General features: G+C 42.4%; 1 protein-coding gene across 1 annotated transcript; it reads left to right on the top strand.

Moving 5' to 3' along the window:
- The first annotated feature begins 1,587 nt into the window (after positions 1 to 1,587).
- LOC141058439 (cystatin-11-like) lies at positions 1,588 to 19,154 on the top strand. Its single transcript, XM_073554691.1, has 6 exons — positions 1,588 to 1,743; positions 6,100 to 6,250; positions 7,921 to 8,004; positions 9,635 to 14,810; positions 18,320 to 18,427; positions 18,886 to 19,154. The coding sequence occupies exons 4-6, from the start codon at positions 14,580 to 14,582 to the stop codon at positions 18,967 to 18,969; spliced, it is 423 nt and encodes a 140-aa protein (XP_073410792.1). The 5' UTR covers positions 1,588 to 1,743; positions 6,100 to 6,250; positions 7,921 to 8,004; positions 9,635 to 14,579; the 3' UTR covers positions 18,970 to 19,154.
- The last annotated feature ends 4,697 nt before the right edge of the window (positions 19,155 to 23,851 follow it).

Below are 23,851 nucleotides of genomic sequence, written 5' to 3'. Positions count from 1 at the left end.
GCATCGCTAAATGTAAACGGCCCTTAAGGCTCTGTGCACATTTATCTTGCGCTCTATGCTGAGCGTTTGCACCGGGGTTTCCACCTAAATCTCTGAAATACGTGATTAAGATGGAATCTTTGGTGGAAGATTCCCTATAATGAGGCAGATAGAGGCACTGTGCATGCTTTCTGGCCTGTGATCCGGCGGTGTCCATCTTTTTAGGTGTAAAAGCGCCGTCAGCCACAGTTTTGTGCACTTCTGAAAAGAACACCACTGAACAGAGGCCAGCTGGAGTCCAGAGTAACTCTGCTGCCTCTTTATAGTGAATGGATCCATCAGGGGTTTCTTCTGAATCACTTCACTCACAGATTTAGATGGAAACCCCAAAGTAAGTGCTCAGCGTAAAGCGTTGGATAAATGTGATCCCGACTGTTATGTAAAATTTTCCCAATAAAAGCTTCAACTAAGTCCACAAAAAAGCAAGTCCCCACTCAGGTCCATAATCTGTTAATGGAAATAAAGGGGGCTTCACGTTACTAGTAGCACAAAGGCTGTGGAAAAGCGGAATGGCTCCTCACCTCCCACAAGAAATTCAGCAAATTCTGTGCTCCCAAATCCAAATGTCCCCCTCCCCCCTTCCTTCTCAGCCTCAGAGTTTGCCTAAACCACATTTAGCATCCACGTGTTTGGCAGGGGTATAATTTCCAAATGATATGATATGGAGTCTGCAAACTATTCTAGAAAAGTCTCTCCAGGAGGAAAATAACGCTCCGTCCCTCCTCTATGAAGTGGCTTGGTCCTTAGGTGAATTTTGGCATAATATACAAGTCATTATACAGGAAATAATGTTTCCTAACATTTTTCCTGTAAAATCCATTTTTATCTTCATTTTTGTGTTTTATTGTCAGTCCATAAAATTGGAGTAATACTCTGCCAACATTGTTCCCATCAGTGACCTGAGAGTCAGAGAGGCGTCTTCTCCATGCTGTTCCCATTCCATTTTAGCTGTATTTCCATCCATTTCAGCTTTTTTTATGCCCCCTCCTCCTCCCCAGCCCTCCTGTTAGGGACTTTTGCAAAAATGCTCGAGTTTCCCATTGACTTTCATTTTACTCGTCACCTGAGCTGAGCCCGTCTGAGCGTCCGGCCTGCTCCATTTGAGTACCGAGCACTCGAGCATTGTAGTGCTCAGTACATGGTACAGATCGTCTCTAGGTCACAGCAGCCGCCAAGCATTTGGAAAGTCGCCGGTTCATTCACTGCTCTGAGAATACAAAGCGACGGCTGTAACCGCGTCATCGGCTCTGACTGACAGCTGAGCCCCAATGCAGAGCGAGTGTCGGTCAGGGCCGAGGACGCGGTTACAGCCGTCGCACTCAGAGCGGTGACAGGACAGGCGCCGTCCCTGTCACTGAAACCGAATGCTGGTGGGGAGTATAAAGTTAATTTTCTCCCCGATGCATTCGGCGATGTGCAGGCGCCGGGCAGCATAATAACACGTTAACCTGCAGATTAACTCCATATCTGCAGGTTATCAGCGTTAAGTCTTGGGGACACGTTCCATTTCCGTTTCATTAGTGAGTATTTGTTAGCACAGACTCCCATCTGGTGGCTGAATTTACGGAAGAAGCTTTCTGTCCCTTTGGACTTCCCGTCTCTTGCTCTGTAGTGCTGCATTGTAGGAAGAAGAAGCTCATTACCTCACAGACTGCTGTGCAGAAGACATCCACCATTTTATTCCCCTTCGTGATAACATTTCTGGTAAGAAGGATTAAGGGACACTTGTTTGCAGCCACCAGATACCTAAGACTGTCACTCCTGCATTTATAAGACAGGATAGCAGGCTGGTGTAACACGTTACCCTTTTGAAAATGTAAAATCTGGGGCTAAAACAAAATGTTGGTGGTGAAAATGTAGTTATTTTTTCCTTACTGCCCAATGGTATAAAATTCTGTGACACACCTGTGGTGTCAATATGATCACTGCACCCCTAGAAGAATTAATTGAGGCTATGTGCCCACACTAGCTTTTTTAAACGCTCAGGAAACTGATCCCCTTCCCAGAAACCGTGTGTCTTTTTCCGTGCGTTTCTTGCGCAGTTTTTGTCAAAAAGCCACGCGTTTTTGACACGTTTTGTGACACGCGATTTCTGGGAACATTGGGGATGGCTAAAAACGCTCAGCAATGCGGGAATTAATGAGCATGCTGCGTTTTTAGCCGCTAAGCGATTCCTGAGCGGTTAAAAACGCATGCATTGGCACAAAAAGCCAAAAACGCATGCAAATTAATTTGATGCATCTTTTAAGCTTTTCTGCAGCGTCTGAGCCGGCACAAACGCTGCGGAAATGCTTAGCAAAACGCATTGTGGGCACACAGCCTGAAGGTGTAGTTTGTAAAATGGGGTCATTTATGGGGGTTCTGCCACCTCAGGGGCTCTCCCAGTGGGTCATGGCACCCTCAAACCATAACACTAACATCTGCACTGTAATATAGTGCTCCTTCCCTTCTGAGCTTTGTACTGTGACTCAAAGGTAGTTCCTGATTACACGTAGGAGAAAGTGCACAACAAACTGAGACGTCATTTTTTTTCCTATTTGCCATTATAAAAATTAGAAATATTGGGCTAAAACAACGTTTCAGTGGAAGAAATGTAATTATTCTTTCTTCACTGCCCAATGGTATAAATTTCTGTGAAGCACATATGGTGTCAATATGGTCACTACACCCCTAGATTAATTTATTGAGAGGTGTAGTTTGCAAAATGACATCACTTATGGGGGATTCTGCTGGTCTGACATCTCGGGGGCTCTGCCAATGTGACATGACACCCTCAAACCATTCCAGCAAAATCTGAACTTCAATATGTCCCTTCTTCCCTTCTGAGCTTTACACTGTACCTCAAAAGTAGTTTTCCTCCACATATGGGGTATTGGCACATTCAGGAGAAATTGCACAACACATTTTGCAGTCCATTTTCTCCTGTTACCCTTGTGAAAATAAAAAAATTTGAGGCTAAAAGATAATTTTTGTGGAAAAAATATTTTTTTATTTTCACAGCTCTATGTTATAAAAGTCTGTGAAGCACCTGCGGGTTCATCTAGATAAGTTCCTTGAGGGATCTAGTTTACAAAATGGGGTCACATTTGGGGGATTTCCATTCTTTAGGCACATCAGGGGCTTTCCAAACGCAACATGGTGTCCGCTCTCCATTCCAGTCAATTTTGTGTTCAAAAAGTCAAACAGCGCTCCTATCCTTTGGAGCCCTGCCATGTGCCCACACAGTGGTTTGTCCCCATATGCGGAGCATCAGCATACTCAGAAGAAATGACAGAACAAATATTGGGGTTCATTTTCTCCTGAACCTACTGGAAATAAAAAAAAATTGGGTTTTACGTTAAATTTTTGTGAAAAAAAGTTAAATGTTCATTTTTTTCTTCCATATTTCTCCAGTTCATGTGAAGCACATGAAGGGTTAATAAAATTCTTGAACGTTGTTTGAGGGGTGCACTTTTTAGAATGGTGTCACTTTTGGGTATTTTCTGTCTTGTACACCCCTCAAAGTGACTTCAAATGTGATGTGGTCCCTAAAAAAAATGGTTTGGTAAATTTTGTTCGAAAAATGAGAAACCGATGGTCACCTTTTAACCCTTATAACTTCCTAACAAAACAAAATTATATTTCAAGAATTGTGCTGATATAAAAGAGACATGTGGGAGATGATTTTTCTTAACTATTTTGGGCGATATCACTCTCTGATTTAAGGGCATAAAAATTCAAAGTTTGAAAATTGTGACATTTTCTACATTTTTGCCACATTTCCGATTTTTTTCACAAAAAAACGCAAGTCATGTTAAATAAATTTTACCACCATCATGAAGTACAATATGTCACAAAGAAAACTTTCTCAGAATCAGTGGGATCTGTTGAAGCGTTCCAGAGTTATAACCTCATAAAGTGACAGTGGTCAGATTTAAAAAAAAGGAGGCCCAGTGATTAACCTACAAAGTGGCCTGGTCCTTAAGGGATTCATTTTGCCTTATATACAAGTCATTATACAGGAAATAATGTTTCCTATAATTTTTCCTGTAAAATCCGTTTTATCTTTGGTTTTGTATGTTTTATTGTCGGTCCGTAAAAGTGGAGTAATACTCTGACAACATTGTTCCCAGCAGCGACCTGAGAGTCAGAGATGCATCCAGGCGTCTTCCCCATGCTGTTCCTATTCCATTCGAGCGCTATTTCCATCCTTTTCATCTATTTTCTTGCCCCCTCCTCCTCCCAACTTTCCTGTTAGGGTTTTTCGCAAAAATTCTTGAGTTTCCCATTGACTTTCATTTAACTCATGACTCGAGTTGAGCCCGTCTGAACGTCCGACCTGCTCGATTCGAGTACCGAGCTTTCGTGCATTGTAGTGCTCAGTACATGGTATAGATTGTCTCTAGGTCACAGCAGTCGCTAAGCATTTAGACAGGGTGTGAGCATCCCGCTCCTACGCACTTGATCAAAGGCATCCATCCTTTTAACTTTTAATATTAGGTTACCTAAAAAAGATAGAAAGGCCCACACTACAGTAGGGGGGGAGGTAACCCAAATACTACAGTAATGGTATGTTCACCAAAATTGCCCAATTCAATTTTTCAACACCCCATACTGGGAAATATACCACAAAACAACTATTATCACCTTTTGTGGTAACCTTGATTTCTTATTTATAAGAAGGTGCCACACAATGGTATATTTAAAAGATAATTTTATTTATGAACAGTACAAATTACAACCATTAAAAAGAAGGTGCTAGACCAGTGTAAGAGAGGACCATATGCCATGGAAGCACAACATAACAGCATTTCTTCTAAAGGCAAAAAATAGGGCATAGTATAAAGTATACCACAGGGAAAGACCAACGTAATTTACTTCATCTACAATCATGAACCGACTATCCTCAGATATGTCCGACAAGTTTGAGAACGGCTAACCCACTAATATCCCTTAACACATATAGCCTAAACTGTTAGGTGATCCCTATAGTTTATTAAGGAGCAAAAGAAATAATAGGGCACAATAATACTTAAGGTGGTAGTAAACACTCTGTCCCCTATTAGGCCAATTAGGCTCCCCCTCCGCAGATATATTATGGGTCAGTCCACTAAAATATGTACCCAGCAAAAAACTCCTATAATTGCCCTAGATTCAATGTATAGAACATAATGGGCGCATATGAAAATGCCACTGTGATATACCGCAAACTGATGGTGCTTCCTAGAGCATCCCTCATGCCCCGACGCGCGTTTCGCAATGCTTCATCATGGAGGCGAGTTTCCCATTAACTTTCATTTAACTCGTGACTCGAGTTGAGCCCGTCTGAGCGTCCGACCTGCTCGATTCGAGTACCGAGCTTTCGTGCATTGTAGTGCTCAGTACATGGTATAGATTGTCTCTAGGTCACAGCAGCTGCTGAGCATTTAGACAGGGTGTGAGCAGCCCGTTCCTACGCACTTGATCAAAGGCATCAATCCTTTTAACTTTTAATATTAGGTTACCTGAAAAAGAGAGAAAGGCCCACACTACAGTACGGGGGGGAGGTAACCCAAATACTACAGTAATGGTATGTGCAGAGGACTTATGCAGTGAACATTTCTGCACCAAAAAGGGAAAAACACAGCATTTTTTGACTTGCATTTTTTTTATGTGGTTTTTTACATGCATTGGAACAGGGGAAAACTTAGCAAAAACACTGAAAAAATTGACTTTCTGCACATTTGAAGCTACATCAAATCTACAAGACAAAAATAGGCAACGTGTGCATGAATCTTGAGGAATCTCATTCACTTTGCGGGTACTAGGAAATGCTGCCGTTTTTGTGGAAAAACTGCATGGAAAAAAATGTACCAAAAATGCGGTATATACTTAACGTGTGCACAGGCCCTTTCTGTTTTAGAAGAGAAAATGGTTTCTTCAAAAAAGAAAGATGCCCTTCTACATTGTGCCTTAAAGCTACCATTCTATAAACAGGCACATATAAAGGTTTATTGCCATGATACATTTACTTAGAAGAATTCTTTTTTTTCTCTTATATCGTTTCGTAATACAAAGAAATCTCGTGTTCTTTCCTTCAAGGGGTCGGACCTATATTGAAAGATTGGCTGGAACATGGACAGAGTGAAGGTCTCCCATACTTTTGAAGACCGCACATACACACGTCCCACATTTTGTCAGCACTGCCAAGGTCTTCTTTGGGGGATGTTCAAACAGGGCATGCAGTGCAAAGGTAAATGTGTATTATTCTACTTTTTATTGATCACCTCCAACGGTTTATTTGTCATTATTTTTTGCAAACACCTGAGAAGTCATAATGGACGATCAGTGACTTTTTTTTATGAAGCCGACCACAGACTGCTATATGTTTCTTTGACGGCTGTGGTTTAATGGGGTTGTCCACTACTAGGAAAACCCCTTCTTGAACTAAATCCAGGTCTGAAAACAATCAGCGTTGTACAAAGTCCAGGTCAAAAAGGAAAAAAATAGGTGGCACTCTGTGATGCAGTAAAACAATCCTTTCTTCATTCAATACAAGTAGTACATGGATGCAGGGGATCAGACACTTTGACAGGTCCTAAAGCACTTAGGACACCTCGCGTTAATAACAACTGTGCAAAACCCAAGAGATTCATCTTTAGTTTTAAATTTGGTCCCTGGACAAAGCTATACGTTCTGCTATAACTAAAAATTGGCATGCCCTAAGTTCAGATAAAGATTGAAGAGATGTAGTTCAGGAAAAAAACGTTAATTAGTTACTGTGAGTACGGAAAGCATTCAGACCCCTTTAAATTTTTCACTCTTTGTTTAATTGCAGCCATTTGGTAAATTAAAAAAAGTTCATTTTTTCTCATTAATGTACACTCTGCACCCCATCTTGACTGAAAAAAAAAGAAATGTAGAAATTTTTGCAAATTTATTAAAAAAGAAAAACTGTAATCTCACATGGCCATAAGTATTCAGACCCTTTGCTCAGTATTGAGTGGAAGCACCTTTTGAGCTAGTACAGCCATGAGTCTTTTTGGGAATGATGCAACAAGTTTTTCACACCTGGATTTGGGGTTCCTCTGCCATTCTTCCTCGCAGATTCCCTCCAGTTCCGTCAGGTTGGACGGTGAACGTTGGTGGACAGCCATTTTCAGGTCTCTCCTGAGATGCTCAATTGGGTTTAGGTCAGGGCTCTGGCTGGGCCAGTCAAGAAACCTAAAGTGGTCAAAATATGCTCAAAACACTGAACATATGAACAGGGAGTTGTTTTTACAGAGAAATGCATATAGTCATTCTTTTAATCACTCAATTTGCACTATTTAGATGGGTTTCGGAAAGAACCCACGTGAGAAAAATGCACATCTGCACATAACCTAAAGGTTCTCCCATAGTACAAGTGAGATTTTGAGAAACCAGAATATTTAGTAATCTTGTTTCTGGCAGTTCCCTTTGGTGCTTGTTGGAATTCACAAGTATTATAGGTAGGCTTCCTTCACTAGGGTCAATAATTCAGTTAGTTGCCTAGCTCAATTATCTTCATATTTTGCCAGGACAGACCAGCTCTTTGGTCCCTCCGTTAGCACCTGTGATATATGCCCTGTCAACCCTATACGTCTAAAAATAAATCTGGAAGCTAAACAAAATCAACAAAATATATAGTAACAAAACACAGATATAATTCAGTTTTTATGTGATGTTTAGTAGCCAAGTGATATTTTTAGAATTGTAAAAAGAATCGATATATCATGCAAAGTTCAGACATCTCAGTTTCCATAAGTTGCGATCCACATCCCTTATGATTATTTCTGCAAATAAGACATAAAAAGATGATGGCATGAATAATTGTCTTCCATATTTGCATCAAGGAGTGCGCTATATAGGCCTAAATGTAATGTATTAATCCATTCTCTACAGACTGCCAATTTAATGTCCACAGACGATGTGTAGCAGATGTACCAGATGAATGCCTGAGAGAGATAACTAATGCTGATGAAAAAGGTAGATTTGATACATAAAATATTCTTTCACCTTTACACCTTTTTTACACACAGTTTTTTCATGTTATTGCTTCCTAAATGCAAAATGAACCAACTTTCTAACTATACTTCAATAACTACTTGTTTCCATTTTGTTGCGGTAAAGTCTGTGCTACCGCTGCACATAGCTGGCTGTGATGCTAGTTCTGACATACTTGCTAGTTCTGAAGTTACACAGCTTCTAGCTGATGTTTGATCAGAGTTGACATAATTTATCTATTTAAGAAGACCCCTTTGACAAGTCAGCATTTCCACTACATGTGACGTCATTTTTCACACGTACTGGAGACAAGCACATATGCAACCCCCATTAGAATCTATGGGGCTGCGCACATGTCCCTGTTTTCACACGGACCGTGTGACCCACACGTAGACATGTCCATTTTTTTTCCAGCAGCACAAATGACAATACATACCCCTTATTTTTTGGAACCAGTAAGGGTAAAACAGAAATCTGTGAGCTTATATTACCAGACTGGGAAAGTCCTTGGTTATTGGGACCTTCCCACCCTAAAAATACCAGTCCACGGCCGCCCCAGAAGTGGCGCATCGCATTAGAGGCGCCAATTATGGCACTTTGCCGTGGTCTCGTCCCATTTGCCCTGTTGCGTTGGCAATTGGGGTAATGGTAGTTAGGGTTGATGTCAGATGTGAATTGTCCAAAAACACAGCTGGCATCAAGCCCTAGTGTTAGTAGTGGAGAGGGGTCTATCAGGGGAAAAAAAAAAGAAAAAGAAACACATACACAAATACTTTAATTTAAAAAAAAACACCCCCCAACTCTATATGACTGCAGACTTGTGCATCCTTACAGGATACTGAAAAAGATAAATTTCAGCTCACCTCTTGTAGGTTCGTAAGAACTATTGAAAAGCTCTGAGCGCGGACACGTCTCTGCCAGGACGTATAATGACTCCAAGAAAAGGAAGAAAGGATGCAATGTATGGATTCTCCGGTGCTGGCTCCAGGAGCGGTGGGCACATGCCCTGAAGTATGTGATCAGCATTCTACCAGTCACAATCCAACTACATGTGTCCAACAGCGCTCAAGTCACTTGTATTGAGTGAGGCTGCGCCTTCTAGTCGGCACGTGATTGCATGTATACAAATCGCATACTTGCACTCATATGTCCGCTTACTCTTCCGGCACCGGAGAATTCTGACAGCGTGCGTTGTGCAGATTCACAAGTCTGCAGTCAGATAGAGTGACTGAAGACTTGGACCAAAACCTGGACAACCTCTTTAAGATTGTGCTGTTTTGCCAATATTTTCACCCTCTGTTTTTATGCTTGGTTAAAGGGGATTTGCACCACCTTGATATTAACCTGCTTATAGGGTATGTCATCAATATAAAATTGGTGAGGTTATCAACTCCAGCAGAAGCCGGATGTAAACATCTCCAGCTGGTAAGTTCAGGTCACCAGTGTGAAAGTGTAGAAAACCCAGTGAAAGTGTAGAAAACCCATTTATAATAGTAGAAGTATGTTTAATAATTTGACTTTTATCATAAAATGTGGCAACAAGCAGCTTCAGCTTCCAGGTGAGAAGGATACTGCATTACAAACATATATATGTTTTCCTCTGTTTTTTTAGGTACAACCCCTGAAGTCATGGAATAAACTGATGGACCAGAATAAATCCGTTCCATATGCATATTGCGAGGTTGCCTTATATCTGCACCTTTATAATGAAGGGACATGTAGATGATATACCCTTCCATTAGCACTGGTGCAATCATTTCCAAAGGAAAGCACCACCTCTTGCTTGCTTATGTGACTGTGTATTAATTCTTCCACGCCTATATGACAACATTTAATGTATACAATTATTGAGCTGCAGTATGATCTTCTACAATATAACTATATGAGAGGAGCTGTCTAATCATCATCAATAACTGTTATAGAAGTTTCTGTCATTTCCTGCAGAGAACTGTTTTGTGGCTCAGTCCATGCAGTTTCATGGTACTGTAGTGTCCAATGACCCTCTTAGAAAACACAAAGCCATGTAATTCCCATGGTGGTCACCATTATTGGAGTGCTTTCATTTATATGACCAGATTGTATTTACCATGACGTGCCTTTTTGTGAAATAATCTAATGCAAACACTGACAATTTCTGGAGACCAACTTTTTTGGTGTTTTTTTTGTTGGCTTCCGATCATCTTTTGAGCTTTTCCATTGTCTTGTATTGTAAAGTAAAACGCTGGAAGAATAGATCAGTCATTTCTTAGCGTTTTTAGATCCTAAAATTGTTAAGACATTCAAAAGCCTGAATGCATGAACAGTGAGTCATCTTTACATAGGATTGCATGGGTTCATTATTTCTCATCATTGTTTTTTTTTTTTTTTTTTTTACAGTTTTTTCATGCGGTTTCTATGTTGGAATCCGCCTTAAAAAGATGTCAAATGCACTTAGCCAGTGACTTTTTTTCCTCAGCTTTTTGCATCTGTTGCATAGGCAGCAGATAGTGTCGCTTTAGACCAGGGATCACAAACTCAAATATCCAGAGGGACAAAATTAAAAGCTTGGAGAAAGTCTCAGGCCAGCCTTGATTTATTTAAAAAATGTCTACAATTGAGGAAGCTTTACCTTATCAAAAATAACTATGAACATTTTCATATGGAAACAAACTTAAAGGGGTTGTCACACGAACAAAGCACATGTTAATGAATACATCTTAAAATAAAATATTGGAATAATATATATGTAAAAGCAGTAAAAAAAAGCATATGACCCAATGGACTACTTTAAATATGTAATAACAAAGAATAAAAAATCTTGAATAATACAGATAATAAAGTATGATGCAAAATCATGTGTCCCCCAAACACACTATGATACCCCCACAGTGTGTTCCTCAATAGTACCCTCCATATGCACAGTATGATGACCCATCACAGTATAATGCCTCAATTGTGATCCCCAGGCAGCCCTCCATAAAGTATAATGGCCACAAAAAGAACTTCTCCATACAGTTTAATGGACCCCACATTGTCCTCCATACAGTATAATGGTTCCACATAGTGCTCTATACAGTATAATAAACCCCACATAGTCCTCCATACAGTATAATGGCCCCACTTAGTCCTCCATAAAGTATAATGGCTCCACATTGTCCTCCATACAGTATAATGGCCCCACATAGTGCTCCATACAGTATAATGGTTCCACTTAGTCCTTCATACAGTATAATGGCCCCACATAGTCTTCCATACAGTATAAGGGCCCCACAGTGCTCTATACAATTTAATCAGCTCTACATAGTCCTCTATACAGTATAACAAGGCCCTGCATTGCCTTCCATACAGTATAACAGCCCCATATAGTGCTCTATACAGTATAATGGACTCACATAGTGCTTCATACAGTATAATGTGCACCACACACTGCTCCATACAGTATAATGGCCACAAAAAGTGCTGCTTCATACAGTATTATGGCCTCATACAGTGCTCTATGCAGTATAATGGCCACATAGTGCTCTATATAGTTTAATTGATCTCACTTAATGCTCTATACAGTATAATGACCTCCCATAGTGCTCCATACAGTATAATGGCCTCACATAGTGCTCCATACAGTATAATGGCCCCACATACTGCTCCATAGAATATAATGGCCCCACATAGTGCTTCATATCATACAGTATAATGGCCCCATAACATGCTCCATACAGTATAATGGCAACAAAAAGTGCCCCATACAGTATAATGGCCCCATATAGTGTTCCATATAGTATAATGGGCTCATGTAGTACTCCATACAGTATAATAGGACCTACATTACAAAAAACCTCTGCTCTGCCCATTCCCCCACTGCTTCGGTCTCTTCTGCACACCTCGGTACTGTGGGCACGTTGTAATGACGTCATCGCACCCACTGCGCTGAGACGTCAGACGCAGAGGGGTAATAATGGGAGAGGGAGCGTAATCTGACTCTCCTCCCTCCATTGTTGCTTTCAACTGTATCAGCATCTAGGATGCCAATATAATTTAAAATGCTATGTCGGGCCGGGGGACCCCCAAGGGATTGCAGGCCAAATATACTCGGGGGATCTGCTCGGCATGGCGGGCCAAATATACTCACCCTGAGGGCCAGATTTGGCCCATGGGCCAGAGTTTGACATATGTGCTTTAGACCATGTGCCCACTTGGTGTAGAGACTGTTGTTTATACTGTGTTATTTTTTTTCTTTTTTGTGTGTGCAGAAAATCTTTGCGATCTTTTACGCCACACAAGGTTTTTTTTTAGAAGTGAGTGCAATTGCCAAACAGAAATTAATAATTTACTCCCCAAAAGTGTTACTTAAATGACTACAGATATGGACATTATTTGCAGTAGCAGCCTGAAGACGTGCCAGACTAATTAAACAGCGTACATCTTGATGAATCTTCTGCCTTGCTTTCTGTTTCTAATTTGCACAGATCATTTTTAATAAAATCTATGTCCTTATATCATGAAAGTGTAATAATTGCATTATTATTTATTTTGTAACTTTCTTGCTGTTGAACAAGAACTGGTCTACAAAGTTATTAACTCCTAAAGGTTCAATCCATCTTAACGGTGTTTTCTCCTGAATGGGTGAAATTGTAAAGTGACATTAAAAGCTAACAACTTTGCAATTTTCAGCTTGTTAAAAATCCTCTACGTTCTCAGAGATTACTGCATTTACCGACCACCTCTGTAGTCTTATCAGTGGTGGCCGGTCTCTTAGGCAAGGAGCATAGTGCTCCTCTGAATCTGCCCAGCGTCAGTATCCCTGCGCTCCTCCAATGCTGCAGTGGAAAAGTTGCCTCCGCCGCCCGCAGCGCATAGTTCGAACTAGCGGCTCAACCAAGCCACTGGTCCAAGATATCTATCACTAGGAGTGGATGGTGTCCCCCCTCCCCCCCTACAAACTGGTATCCGGGAGCCAAGAGAGCTGTGTAGTCCTGAAGAGAAGATCATTACAATAACCCATTAAGGTCTAATGTAAAATACCATTCATGAAGAGGAAATAAGTGCAGCATAGAAGATGTGCTGATATTAATTAATGAAGCGTCCTGGATACACACAGACTGTATTACTGAGAGGGACACTCCTGTAAGAGAACAATTTGAGACTTGGATCAGGCTACAAACTGCAAATCAGGAGGTCTAAAATTAATGAAGGAATGAAGATTACAGACTGAAACTTGATTGTTTACTTTTAGTTAATAAAATTGTGCTGTCATGGATCATGGGGATATTAGAGAGCGGTCAGATCTTACAGGAAGTAAATATTAAGCGTTGTTGTCAATATTGATACCTTTTCACTCATTTAAAGGGTTTGTCCAAGATAGGTGATAAATATATGATTGTTAGGAGTCCAACCCTTCCAGTCATGGGAGCGATGTGAACACCGCTTCATTCACGGTCTATAGGAGAGGGGTCTCCGATTTTCGGTATCCGTCAACAACCCAAAGGCAAACGTCTGAAGCAATCACAGACTTGGATGATGTGAACGTTACAAGCTGGGTCAGGTTTCAACAGTAAGAACAGCGCATCAGGATTATTACCAATAACTGGTAACTCTTAAATAGTACATGGTGGCCAAAGAACAATATACTAATCACATAAACAATAGGTTGGTCAGCAGGAATATCCTGCACCCGACTGGGCAGCACCTATACACTTAGCTGGGTCTTACTACATAGTTTGAGATGGTACAGAGCAGTGGTGAAGCTACTTCACAGGCCCGAACTGTCGTTCTTCAGGAACACAATGTTCCCCAGTAAGGCTACTTTCACACATCAGTTTTTTGCCGTCAGGCAGGATCCGGCTATTTGTAGAAAAACCGGATCTGGCGAAATCAGGCGCCGGATCAGTTTTTCTCTCATTGAATTGTATTAGCGCCTGATCGTGCCGCATGGCCTTCCGTTTCTTCCGGTTTTTGCTGGATCCGGGAAAAATTTTGATTCCGGCATCTGGAAAAAACGTCTCTAGTAACGTTTTTTGTCTGCGGCGAAAAACCGGACAGCGCCGGATCCAGCTTTTTGCCACAATGAAAGTCTATGGGCGCCGGATCTGGAAAAAGACAGATCCGGCCACCGGATCCTTTTTTTTAAGTCTGCGCATGCTCAGATCCAATTGGCCAGCCCCCAGGAAACAGATATAACCTGCTAGATGGATCTGGCAGAAAAACAGATCCGTTTCTACAGTTCTTCAAAATTTACTCCGGATCCGGTTTTTCTAAAAAATAGCCGGATCCTGCCTGACGGCAAAAACCTGATGTGTGAAAGTAGCCTAAGGAGGGAGGCGTTGAGGCTGGGAAGATGTGTGCACCCAAACAACAAACATGAGATACCTATTTAAGAAGAGCCTTTACAAGACCTACACCTGTAAACTAACCACACCGTCCTTTGTTGACAAGTCCTAATATTTGCTGTTAGTAAAGTTACATGACTTGACTCCTCACACGTGTACTTTACTTAAGGGGATACACTAGATTCCATTTGCATATATATAAGGTGCATCGCAGGACGTCTTGTGCCTTATTTGTTGCATGTATCAGATGGAAATATGAATTCTATCATACTCCTCCTCATTTCGTTTGTCTCTTTTGGCTACTGCGCCCCTATGGAGGAATTGATTAAAGCGGAGGTTGCTCCTGTTCTCGGAGGATGGAACACTTTGCCCCTGGACTCCAAAAAAGTAATGCAAATGGCAAAGCTTCTACAGAACTCGTACAATAAGAAAAATTCCAGTCGGTACTGGAGCAAGATCACTGAAGTGGAGGAGGCACTGATGCAGGTAAAGAAACCATTTCTTACAGTACAGGAGAAATGTGATCCGTTTTTTTTCACTTTTCATAGATTTTAGCTTACATTTTAATAATTACGAGACTGAAAAACTAAAACCCAATGTCCTGTAAAAACACAGAAGAATCGACAATGGGGAACGTGTCGGATGAGCACTGATGTAGCACTGATCATGGTTGGAGAACAACAAAATTCTCTCTCTTTTTTTTCCCTCTCTTCTCCTGAAATGACCATTTGAGCACCAAGTGCCCTGGTTATACTGATCATGGTTGTTCTCTATAATTGCAGCTGAGAACATGAGGAAGATGGCATTCATTCACAACACAACGCAACCTCTATTAACATTATTAGACCAAAACTGACCAAATGCAACAATATTGGCAAAATCAGCCAACAGTCTAATATTTACGAGAGTCTCCTGACTCTTCCCCCACAAATGGTGTCGGGATATAGAAGGAACCAGCCGTTGGATTTCCAACCAATGGCCGATCCTTTTCTTCACTGGGAGACAAGCCACCACCATTAGAAGCTGGCAGTGGCTCGCGCATAAAGAATAAATATGTATATAGCCGTAGCCAAATTTTTTTTTTTTTAGATATGCCATATGGCTCCGATTTGGTTAGTGCTACTTTTTATGGTTTTTACTAAGTGGGTGGTGCTCCCAGGATCCTATGGGGTGTGTCTTTAGGCTGCTTTCTCATAGAGGAGCTTTCCTATTTATGGAGAAGTTGGCAGAGATAGCTGTCCAATTTGCCGACCGCTGCCTAATATGTATGGCGTTGACGATACAAAGATTTCCAGATTGGGGACCTGTCTATCAGTGGGGTCCCATTGATAGAACCAACACCAATCTAATCCTTATCACCTATCTAGGAGACAAGTGATAATATATGTAGATCAGAATAAACCTTTAAATACTGACAAGGACCCCTGTGCTGCGTCATAAGCTTAGAGCAGGGCAGAAGCGCCCGTGCATGAACAGACGCTCCACTCAGCTCCTCCTGAGCATGATCTTGTGACCAGTGAAGATCCAGGGAATAAGAAGGGGACATACATAAGACCCCTGTTCTGGCAATTAGTGGGGGTCCCATTGCCCCTACAACAGTTTAACAGGTATCATCTAGACATTTGATTGCTGAAAATGGTGTACATTTTAGTCTCTGTGGTCCAGACTAAGATTCAGACTCCTGCCAGGTTCCATCGATAATACAGCTGTCTTAATTGGCAAGAGATCTTCTGAGCAACCTAAGACATAAAGTCCTGGGATACAACTGCTGCCTATTGCACCAGCGGCAGCCATAGCAAAGCATTTGATTGCCACCTGGCCACTATAATTGATGGATTTGCCAACAAATACCCTAGATCACTGACAGATTCCATTTAACCACTTCTTGTTTCTGAGCATAAGCCCTGAGCTGCTGTAATATGTGCAATATCTGTAGCACATCTCTTTACCTACTATGTACAACACAACATATAATACACAAGCAAATACTCTGCACTAAAAAAGAAATAGCAATAGTGCATAAAAATAATATATGGTACTTAGTTAACATAATTATTATCAAAAAATGTAAAAGCCATCCCACCACATCAAAGTGACCCTATTGGGGACTAAATAGGGTCACCTTGATGTGGTGGAATGGCTTTTTTTTAATTAACATTATTATGTTAACTAAGTACCCAATGTTATTTTCATGCAGTAATGCTATTTATTTACTGCAGGGTATTTGCTCATTTTTTTTTTTTTCTTTTATCTTAGGTTTTGTCTGTTTAATAGTCAATGTGAACATGCACCTACACTTTGCATGCACACAAACTTATATTCTAGTTCATCTCTTTAGGTTTTTAACATACAACACATACTGGGGTGCCTTTATGTGGAAGATGGTCCTATAATTATGCCCCTATGTATATAATGTGAAGTTTTAGAAAGCTTGTTCTGTTTTTCTTGGTATAGCATTCGAGAAGAGCTGTCAAGGAGTCTTCTGATAAAAATCTGGTTCTGCTTACAGGCTAAGACCTCAGCAACTCAAGCGTTATGCCCAATCCAAACACATCCAGATTTAAAGCGAATCTGTCACCATGTCGAAAATTGCCTGTTGGGCTCTTACTTTTTTTCCCATTGTTCCCCTGAGTTGAGTTTTTTTTTTATCTCCCATACAGTTGCAGAGATATGGTAGTATATGCGCTCACAAGATCCTCTGGGGCGTGTCTTTAGGTTGTTCTGCATAATTACCCTGTGAACCACGCCCCCTTAGTAAGAATTCTTAAAATTATCACAAAATTAAAAGGCCCATATCTCTGGTGGAGATATGGTGGATTCCAAAAAAACAAACTGTGTATTACTCAGTGAAGTAGAAGGAATAAACTAAGAGCCCAAACAGGACACTCTTGATCTAGCGACAGGTCCTCTTTAATGAATTTGGAGCACCTTATTCCAGGCCACCCTACATCAACACTGTAGTGCAAAGTCTTACCTAGACCTAAGTGCCTCTCACGTTCAGTACGGGACCCTGAGGTTGGACCATGACCCCCAATACCATACAATTATTAAAAAGAAAAAGCTTTTAATGCAAAATAAACATCTGCAAATGTCTCGTGCGCACATGGCATGACAAGATAATGTGACGTAGAGCAGGGTTTTGCACATTGCACCAATTGCATTTGCTAATCCTGCACCAGAGCCAATTCAACTCTTGAATTTCACTCCAAACATTTACACAATTTCAATTTCTAATGCTTTGATTAAACTTCTCAGCTTCGATGTTTACCCTCTTAATACCTCGAAAAACCACTCCCTAGTGGATTACTATTATACGGCCTAAACATTTACAAAGGGCAAGACATAGATAAAATGGCAAGAAATCCAGGGCCCCATAGCAAACTTTAGAATTTACCCCCCAAAATGCAGCATCTTACAGTTCCAGCAGAGTGGATGGGAGTAATATAACGCTCATGCCCCCAGGGTTTTTTTTTTTTTGGAGTGGGGGGGGGTCTGGCGTTGAGATACTCCTTAAAGTCTCCATCCCCATAGTGATTGCTGACTCTGTTGAGCACAAAGTGGAAGTTCTTCTTCTAGGACCCGAGATCGATGGTGAAGCCGAGTCATCAGTGGAGCTTTCTTAATACAAGTATATTATAGTAAAGTAAGTACATACATATTTATAGAAGAAATTCATCTGGGAATATGTTGTACAGGTCAACCTATTTAATGTGGATCGGTCACCAGATTTCACCAAAACTGCATCCATTAGTAAATAGATCTCGTTGACCTGATGAGCCTAGTGTACTTATTTTGAAAATCTGTAGTCAACATTTTTTTTACATTAATGAGACGGGGGGGACTTTCAGAAAGAATTATAGAGATCGTGACAAGGATTTTCAAAGTAACTACATCGGTCTCATAAAGTCTAAGAACTATTTAATATCATGTATGCTACGTATAGTAAAGTCTAAAGTTTTTACCATTTGTTTCTTCTTATGTTTTCCTCATTTAAGGTCGCCAATTGGATAAATTACCAATTTACAGTCATTATAGAGCCAACCGGGTGCCTCAAAGAAGAAAATTTAGAGACCTGCAAGACCCCTGGATTTGAGCACATGATGGTACTACTAGTCTTTATTCTCAGTATACTTTGCTGTACTTGGAAAGGCCGAGTTACCAAATGTAAATTTGATGTATTGTAGTAGCCGCTTATGCAAAAAAAAAGTTTGGGAAACTCCTAGAAAAAGAGAATAGCCTAGTATTTGGGGAGGTCTCTTCTCATAATTTGGGGTCTCCTCTGCCTTTGCTACATATCCCTCTCCGACTTGTCTAAAGCACCAGAACCTGGGAGGTTGTGCCACTACGTGGCATTGAGTGGCCGGAAGTTATCGATGGGGTCTGCCTCACTCGGGACTTCTATACTGCGTACGTTATTGTGCCTAGAGCCATCTCTTTTGTAAAGGTTGTAGGGAGGCTATTGAGTGGCACGACCCATAATTTGGTGTCCAGAATGGGGCAAATGTGGTTATTTATGTAAATATAACGGTATTTTAGATTCTTTGTCTTTTATGCTCCACAGGTGGAAAAGTGTCATTACTTTATAAGGCAAAATCCTTCGAAATTCAAATTAACTATTATCGGCAAAACATGTGAAGAAGTGTGATCGGCCACCAGCAGTCATGTAGCGGTCACCCAGCCGGACTCCTCAGCAAGAAGATCCTGCCGGCCAGAAAAATGAAGTAAAACCGCTAAATATGCAATAATAACAGAAATATCTTATGTCTTCATTTTTTATTTTTGTTTATTCCATTGTGCAGATTTTCTCGCTAATAAAATCACCATAGAATTTCCTTTTCTTTAAAAAAAAAAAAAAAGTGGTCTATTGAAAATGTGCACGTTAGAAAAAGTACAATGAACAAACAGTAACTTACCTCCTCAAAACCTTCATGGGGAAAAAAAATAAAAAAATTAATTTTTGTGCACAATTGTGTCAAATATACATCATGTATTATGTTACGTCTGACCTGGGGAGGTGAATCGTTCAAGCCCCAAGTCTGGAAGAGCAGTCCTGGAGCAGCATGGACAGGAGGCGCTGGTGCAGCAGAACAGGGGACAGGGCTGTGGAGGAGATGCCATGTCAATGGAGCTGGGTCGACAGTGACTGGTGTAGATGAGCTTGGAATACGGCGGTGACTGGTGAAGCAGCGCTGGATCACCTGTGACTGGCAAAGCAGCGCTGGATCACCTGTGACTGGCAAAGCAGCGCTGGATCACCTGTGACTGGCAAAGCAGCGCTGGATCACCTGTGACTGGCGAAGCAGCGCTGGATCACTTGTGAATGGCGAAGCAGAGCTGGATCCACCTGTGACTGGTGAAGCAGCGCTGGATCACCTGTGACTGGCGAAGCAGAGCTGGATCATCTGTGACTGACGAAGCAGAGCTGGATCACCTGTGACTGGCGAAGCAGCACTGGATCACCTGTGACTGGCGAAGCAGAGCTGGATCAACTGTGACTGGTGAAGCAGAGCTGGATCATCTGTGACTGGCGAAGCAGCACTAGATCACCTGTGACTGGCGAAGCAGCACTAGATCACCTGTGACTGGCAAAGCAGAGCTGGATCATCTGTGACTAATGAAGCAGAGCTGGATCACCTGTGACAGGCGAAGCAGCACTGGATCACCTGTGACTGGCGAAGCAGAGCTGGATCACCTGTGACTGACAAAGCAGAGCTGGATCATCTGTGACTAATGAAGCAGCGCTGGATCACTTGTGAATGGCGAAGCAGAGCTGGATCACCTGTGACTGGTGAAGCAGCACTGGATCACCTGTGACTGGGGCAGCAGAGCTGGATCACCTGTGACTGGCGAAGCAGAGCTGGATCGGAGGTGACTGGCGAAGCAGCGCTGGATCAACTGTGACTGGCGAAGCAGAGCTGGATCACCTGTGACTGGCGAAGCAGAGCTGGATCACCTGTGACTGGCGAAGCAGAGCTGGATCACCTGTAACTGGCGAAGCAGCGCTGGATCACCTGTGACTGGCGAAGCAGAGCTGGATCACCTGTGACTGGCAAAGCAGCGCTGGATCACCTGTGACTGGCGAAGCAGCGCTGGATCACCTGTGAATGGCGAAGCAGAGCTGGATCCACCTGTGACTGGTGAAGCAGAGTTGGATCATCTGTGACTGGTGAAGCAGAGTTGGATCACCTGTGACTGGCGAAGCAGAGCTGGATCACCTGTGACTGGTGAAGCAGCGCTGGATCACCTGTGACTGGCGAAGCAGAGCTGGATCATCTGTGACTGACGAAGCAGAGCTGGATCACCGGTGACTGGCGAAGCAGCGCTGGATCACCTGTGACTGGCGAAGCAGAGCTGGATCAACTGTGACTGGTGAAGCAGAGCTGGATCATCTGTGACTGGCGAAGCAGCACTAGATCACCTGTGACTGGCGAAGCAGCACTAGATCACCTGTGACTGGCAAAGCAGAGCTGGATCATGTGACTAATGAAGCAGAGCTGGATCACCTGTGACTGGCGAAGCAGCACTGGATCACCTGTGACTGGCGAAGCAGAGCTGGATCACCTGTGACTGGCGAAGCAGAGCTGGATCACCTGTGACTGGCAAAGCAGAGCTGGATCATCTGTGACTAATGAAGCAGCGCTGGATCACTTGTGAATGGCGAAGCAGAGCTGGATCACCTGTGACTGGTGAAGCAGCACTGGATCACCTGTGACTGGGGCAGCAGAGCTGGATCACCTGTGACTGGCGAAGCAGAGCTGGATCGGAGGTCACTGGCGAAGCAGCGCTGGATCACCTGTGACTGGCGAAGTAGAGCTGGATCACCGGTGACTGGCGAAGCAGAGCTGGATCGGAGGTGACTGGCGAAGCAGCGCTGGATCACCTGTGACTGGCGAAGCAGCGCTGGATCACCTGTGACTGGCGAAGCAGCGCTGGATCACCTGTGACTGGCGAAGCAGCGCTGGATCACCTGTGACTGGCAAAGCAGCGCTGGATCACCTGTGACTGGCAAAGCAGCGCTGGATCACCTGTGACTGGCAAAGCAGCGCTGGATCACCTGTGACTGGCAAAGCAGCGCTGGATCACCTGTGACTGGCAAAGCAGCGCTGGATCACCTGTGACTGGCAAAGCAGCGCTGGATCGGAGGTGACTGGCAAAGCAGCGCTGGATCGGAGGTGACTGGCGAAGTAGAGCTGGATCACCGGTGACTGGCGAAGCAGAGCTGGATCGGAGGTGACTGGCGAAGCAGCGCTGGATCACCTGTGACTGGCGAAGCAGCGCTGGATCACCTGTGACTGGCGAAGCAGCGCTGGATCACCTGTGACTGGCAAAGCAGCGCTGGATCACCTGTGACTGGCAAAGCAGCGCTGGATCACCTGTGACTGGCAAAGCAGCGCTGGATCACCTGTGACTGGCAAAGCAGCGCTGGATCGGAGGTGACTGGCAAAGCAGCGCTGGATCGGAGGTGACTGGCAAAGCAGCGCTGGATCGGAGGTGACTGGCAAAGCAGCGCTGGATCGGAGGTGACTGATGTAGATGAGCTTGGAATAGAGATGTCTGGAGTAGTAGGAGTGTTTGCATTTGTGGCTGAGGTAGCAGTGCTGGAACACTATGACCAAAATAGCAATGTTGCATTAAACAGAAAGTTTTCACCCGGTGTCAGAATGCCAACTACTTGAATACTCAGGCAGCGTCCTGCCAGCTGATCTGGGTTACTTAATTCAGTAAGACGTTGTCCTAGGTCATTAGTCCTCAATTCTTCGACATCAACCTATATCTATACAAGTGGCAAAGGGGTGACATTAACCGAATACACAACACATAACGTGGAGCAAGATGAGTAAAATTCATTTTGCCAATAATTCAGCTCCAGTGCCGCAAAGGTCCTATAGTCAGGGACTGGAGGACATTTCTGTAGTAATTTAGCGTAAATTACATTTGTCGGCCACACTTGCTCCTTGCCAAGAAGCTCTGCCCATCTTTCAAAAAGTTGTCGGCCTTGGCCAGGACTGGTGTAAAAAAAACAAAAAAAACACTAAAAGTGACATCATTTTTTGTGCAAAAATTTTGCATAATTTTACAACAGTTTTCCAAAAGAATTATGTCAAAAATCAATGGATTGGGGCCAAGATTTAGAATATTCGTCACACGTCTTCAAAGACGTTCTAATTTTGAACAGGCCCAGAATGTCCATCAAATCCGCTGACTGCATTTTGCATCTGGGACACAATGGGTCGTCCCCTAAGCTTCCATTAAACTGAAATCATAGCATCTTCTAACCATAATATATTAAAAGGGACTTTCAGCGCAGAATGACTGTTCAAACCAGGTACTCAGTGCACCCATGGTGTGGTCAAATATTGCTCAACTTCACACCGGTTTCTTAATTTATCCCCCACCCCCTCTTCGAGTGACAGCACTGATTTCATAGAGCTCGAAGGAAAACAAGTATGTTTGGCCACATCAAGGGTGCACCAAGCACCTGTGCTTGGTTTGAAGTTATTCTGTGCTGAAAAAGTCCCTTTAAATGTGATGATCAATGCTTAGAGCTTCCCCCCAACCACCTAAGGTAACAGGACCCTCTATCAGCCATGATGGTGCATAGAATTTGACATCAGTTCCCCTTTCCACTAACAGATGGCAGTCAGATCCTGCAGATAAAGGATCAGGGAACTTAATGCTGGTAAGGTGATGGGGGTGCAGAACAAAAAACAAACCATAGGTAACATTCAGGCTATACCAATGCCATTAACCCCTTAACGACTGGGGTATTTTTGGTTTTGCATTTTCATTTTTTGCTCCCCTTCTTCCCAGGGCCATAATATTTTTTTTATTTTTCCATCAATATGGCCATATGAGGATTTATTTTTTGTGGGACGAGTTGTACTTTTGAACGACACCATTGGTTTTACCAGGTTCTGTAGCAGAAAACGGGTAAAATTCCAACTGCATTGAAACTGAAAAAAAAAAAAAAAAAAAAAGTGCAATCCCACACTTGTTTTGTTTGGCTTTTTTACTAAGTTCACTAAATGCTTAAACTGACCTGCCATTATGATTCCCTAGGTCATCACGAGTTCATAGACACCAAACAAGTCTAGGTTCTTTTTTTATCTAAGTGGTGAAAAAAACCTCCAAACTTTGTTAAAAAAAATAAAACCATTAAAAAAAAAAAAAAAAAAAAAAAAAAAAAAAAAAAATCACACATTTGGTATCGCCGCGTTCAGCATCACCCCATCAATATAAAGAATTAAATCCTTAAACGGCGTAGCGAGAAAAAAATCGAAACGCCAGAAATACATTTTTTTGGGTCGCTGCAACGTTACAATAAAATGCAACAACAGGCGATCAAAAGATCATATCTACGCAAAAGTGGTATCAATAAAAACGTCAGCTCGGCGCACAAAAAATAAGCCCTCACCCGACCCGAGATCACAAAAAATGGAGACGCTACGGATCTGGGAAATTTGTGACTTTTTTGAATGGGGCGAAAGTTTGAACTTATATTTATTTTAATATTTTAAAATCTTTCA

Source organism: Dendrobates tinctorius, unplaced genomic scaffold (genome assembly GCF_039654945.1).
Source record: "Dendrobates tinctorius isolate UK_male_01 unplaced genomic scaffold, ASM3965494v1 ptg000211l, whole genome shotgun sequence".
In the NCBI taxonomy this organism is placed as follows: domain Eukaryota; kingdom Metazoa; phylum Chordata; class Amphibia; order Anura; family Dendrobatidae; genus Dendrobates; species Dendrobates tinctorius.
This window is presented reverse-complemented; position numbering and strand designations above follow the sequence as displayed.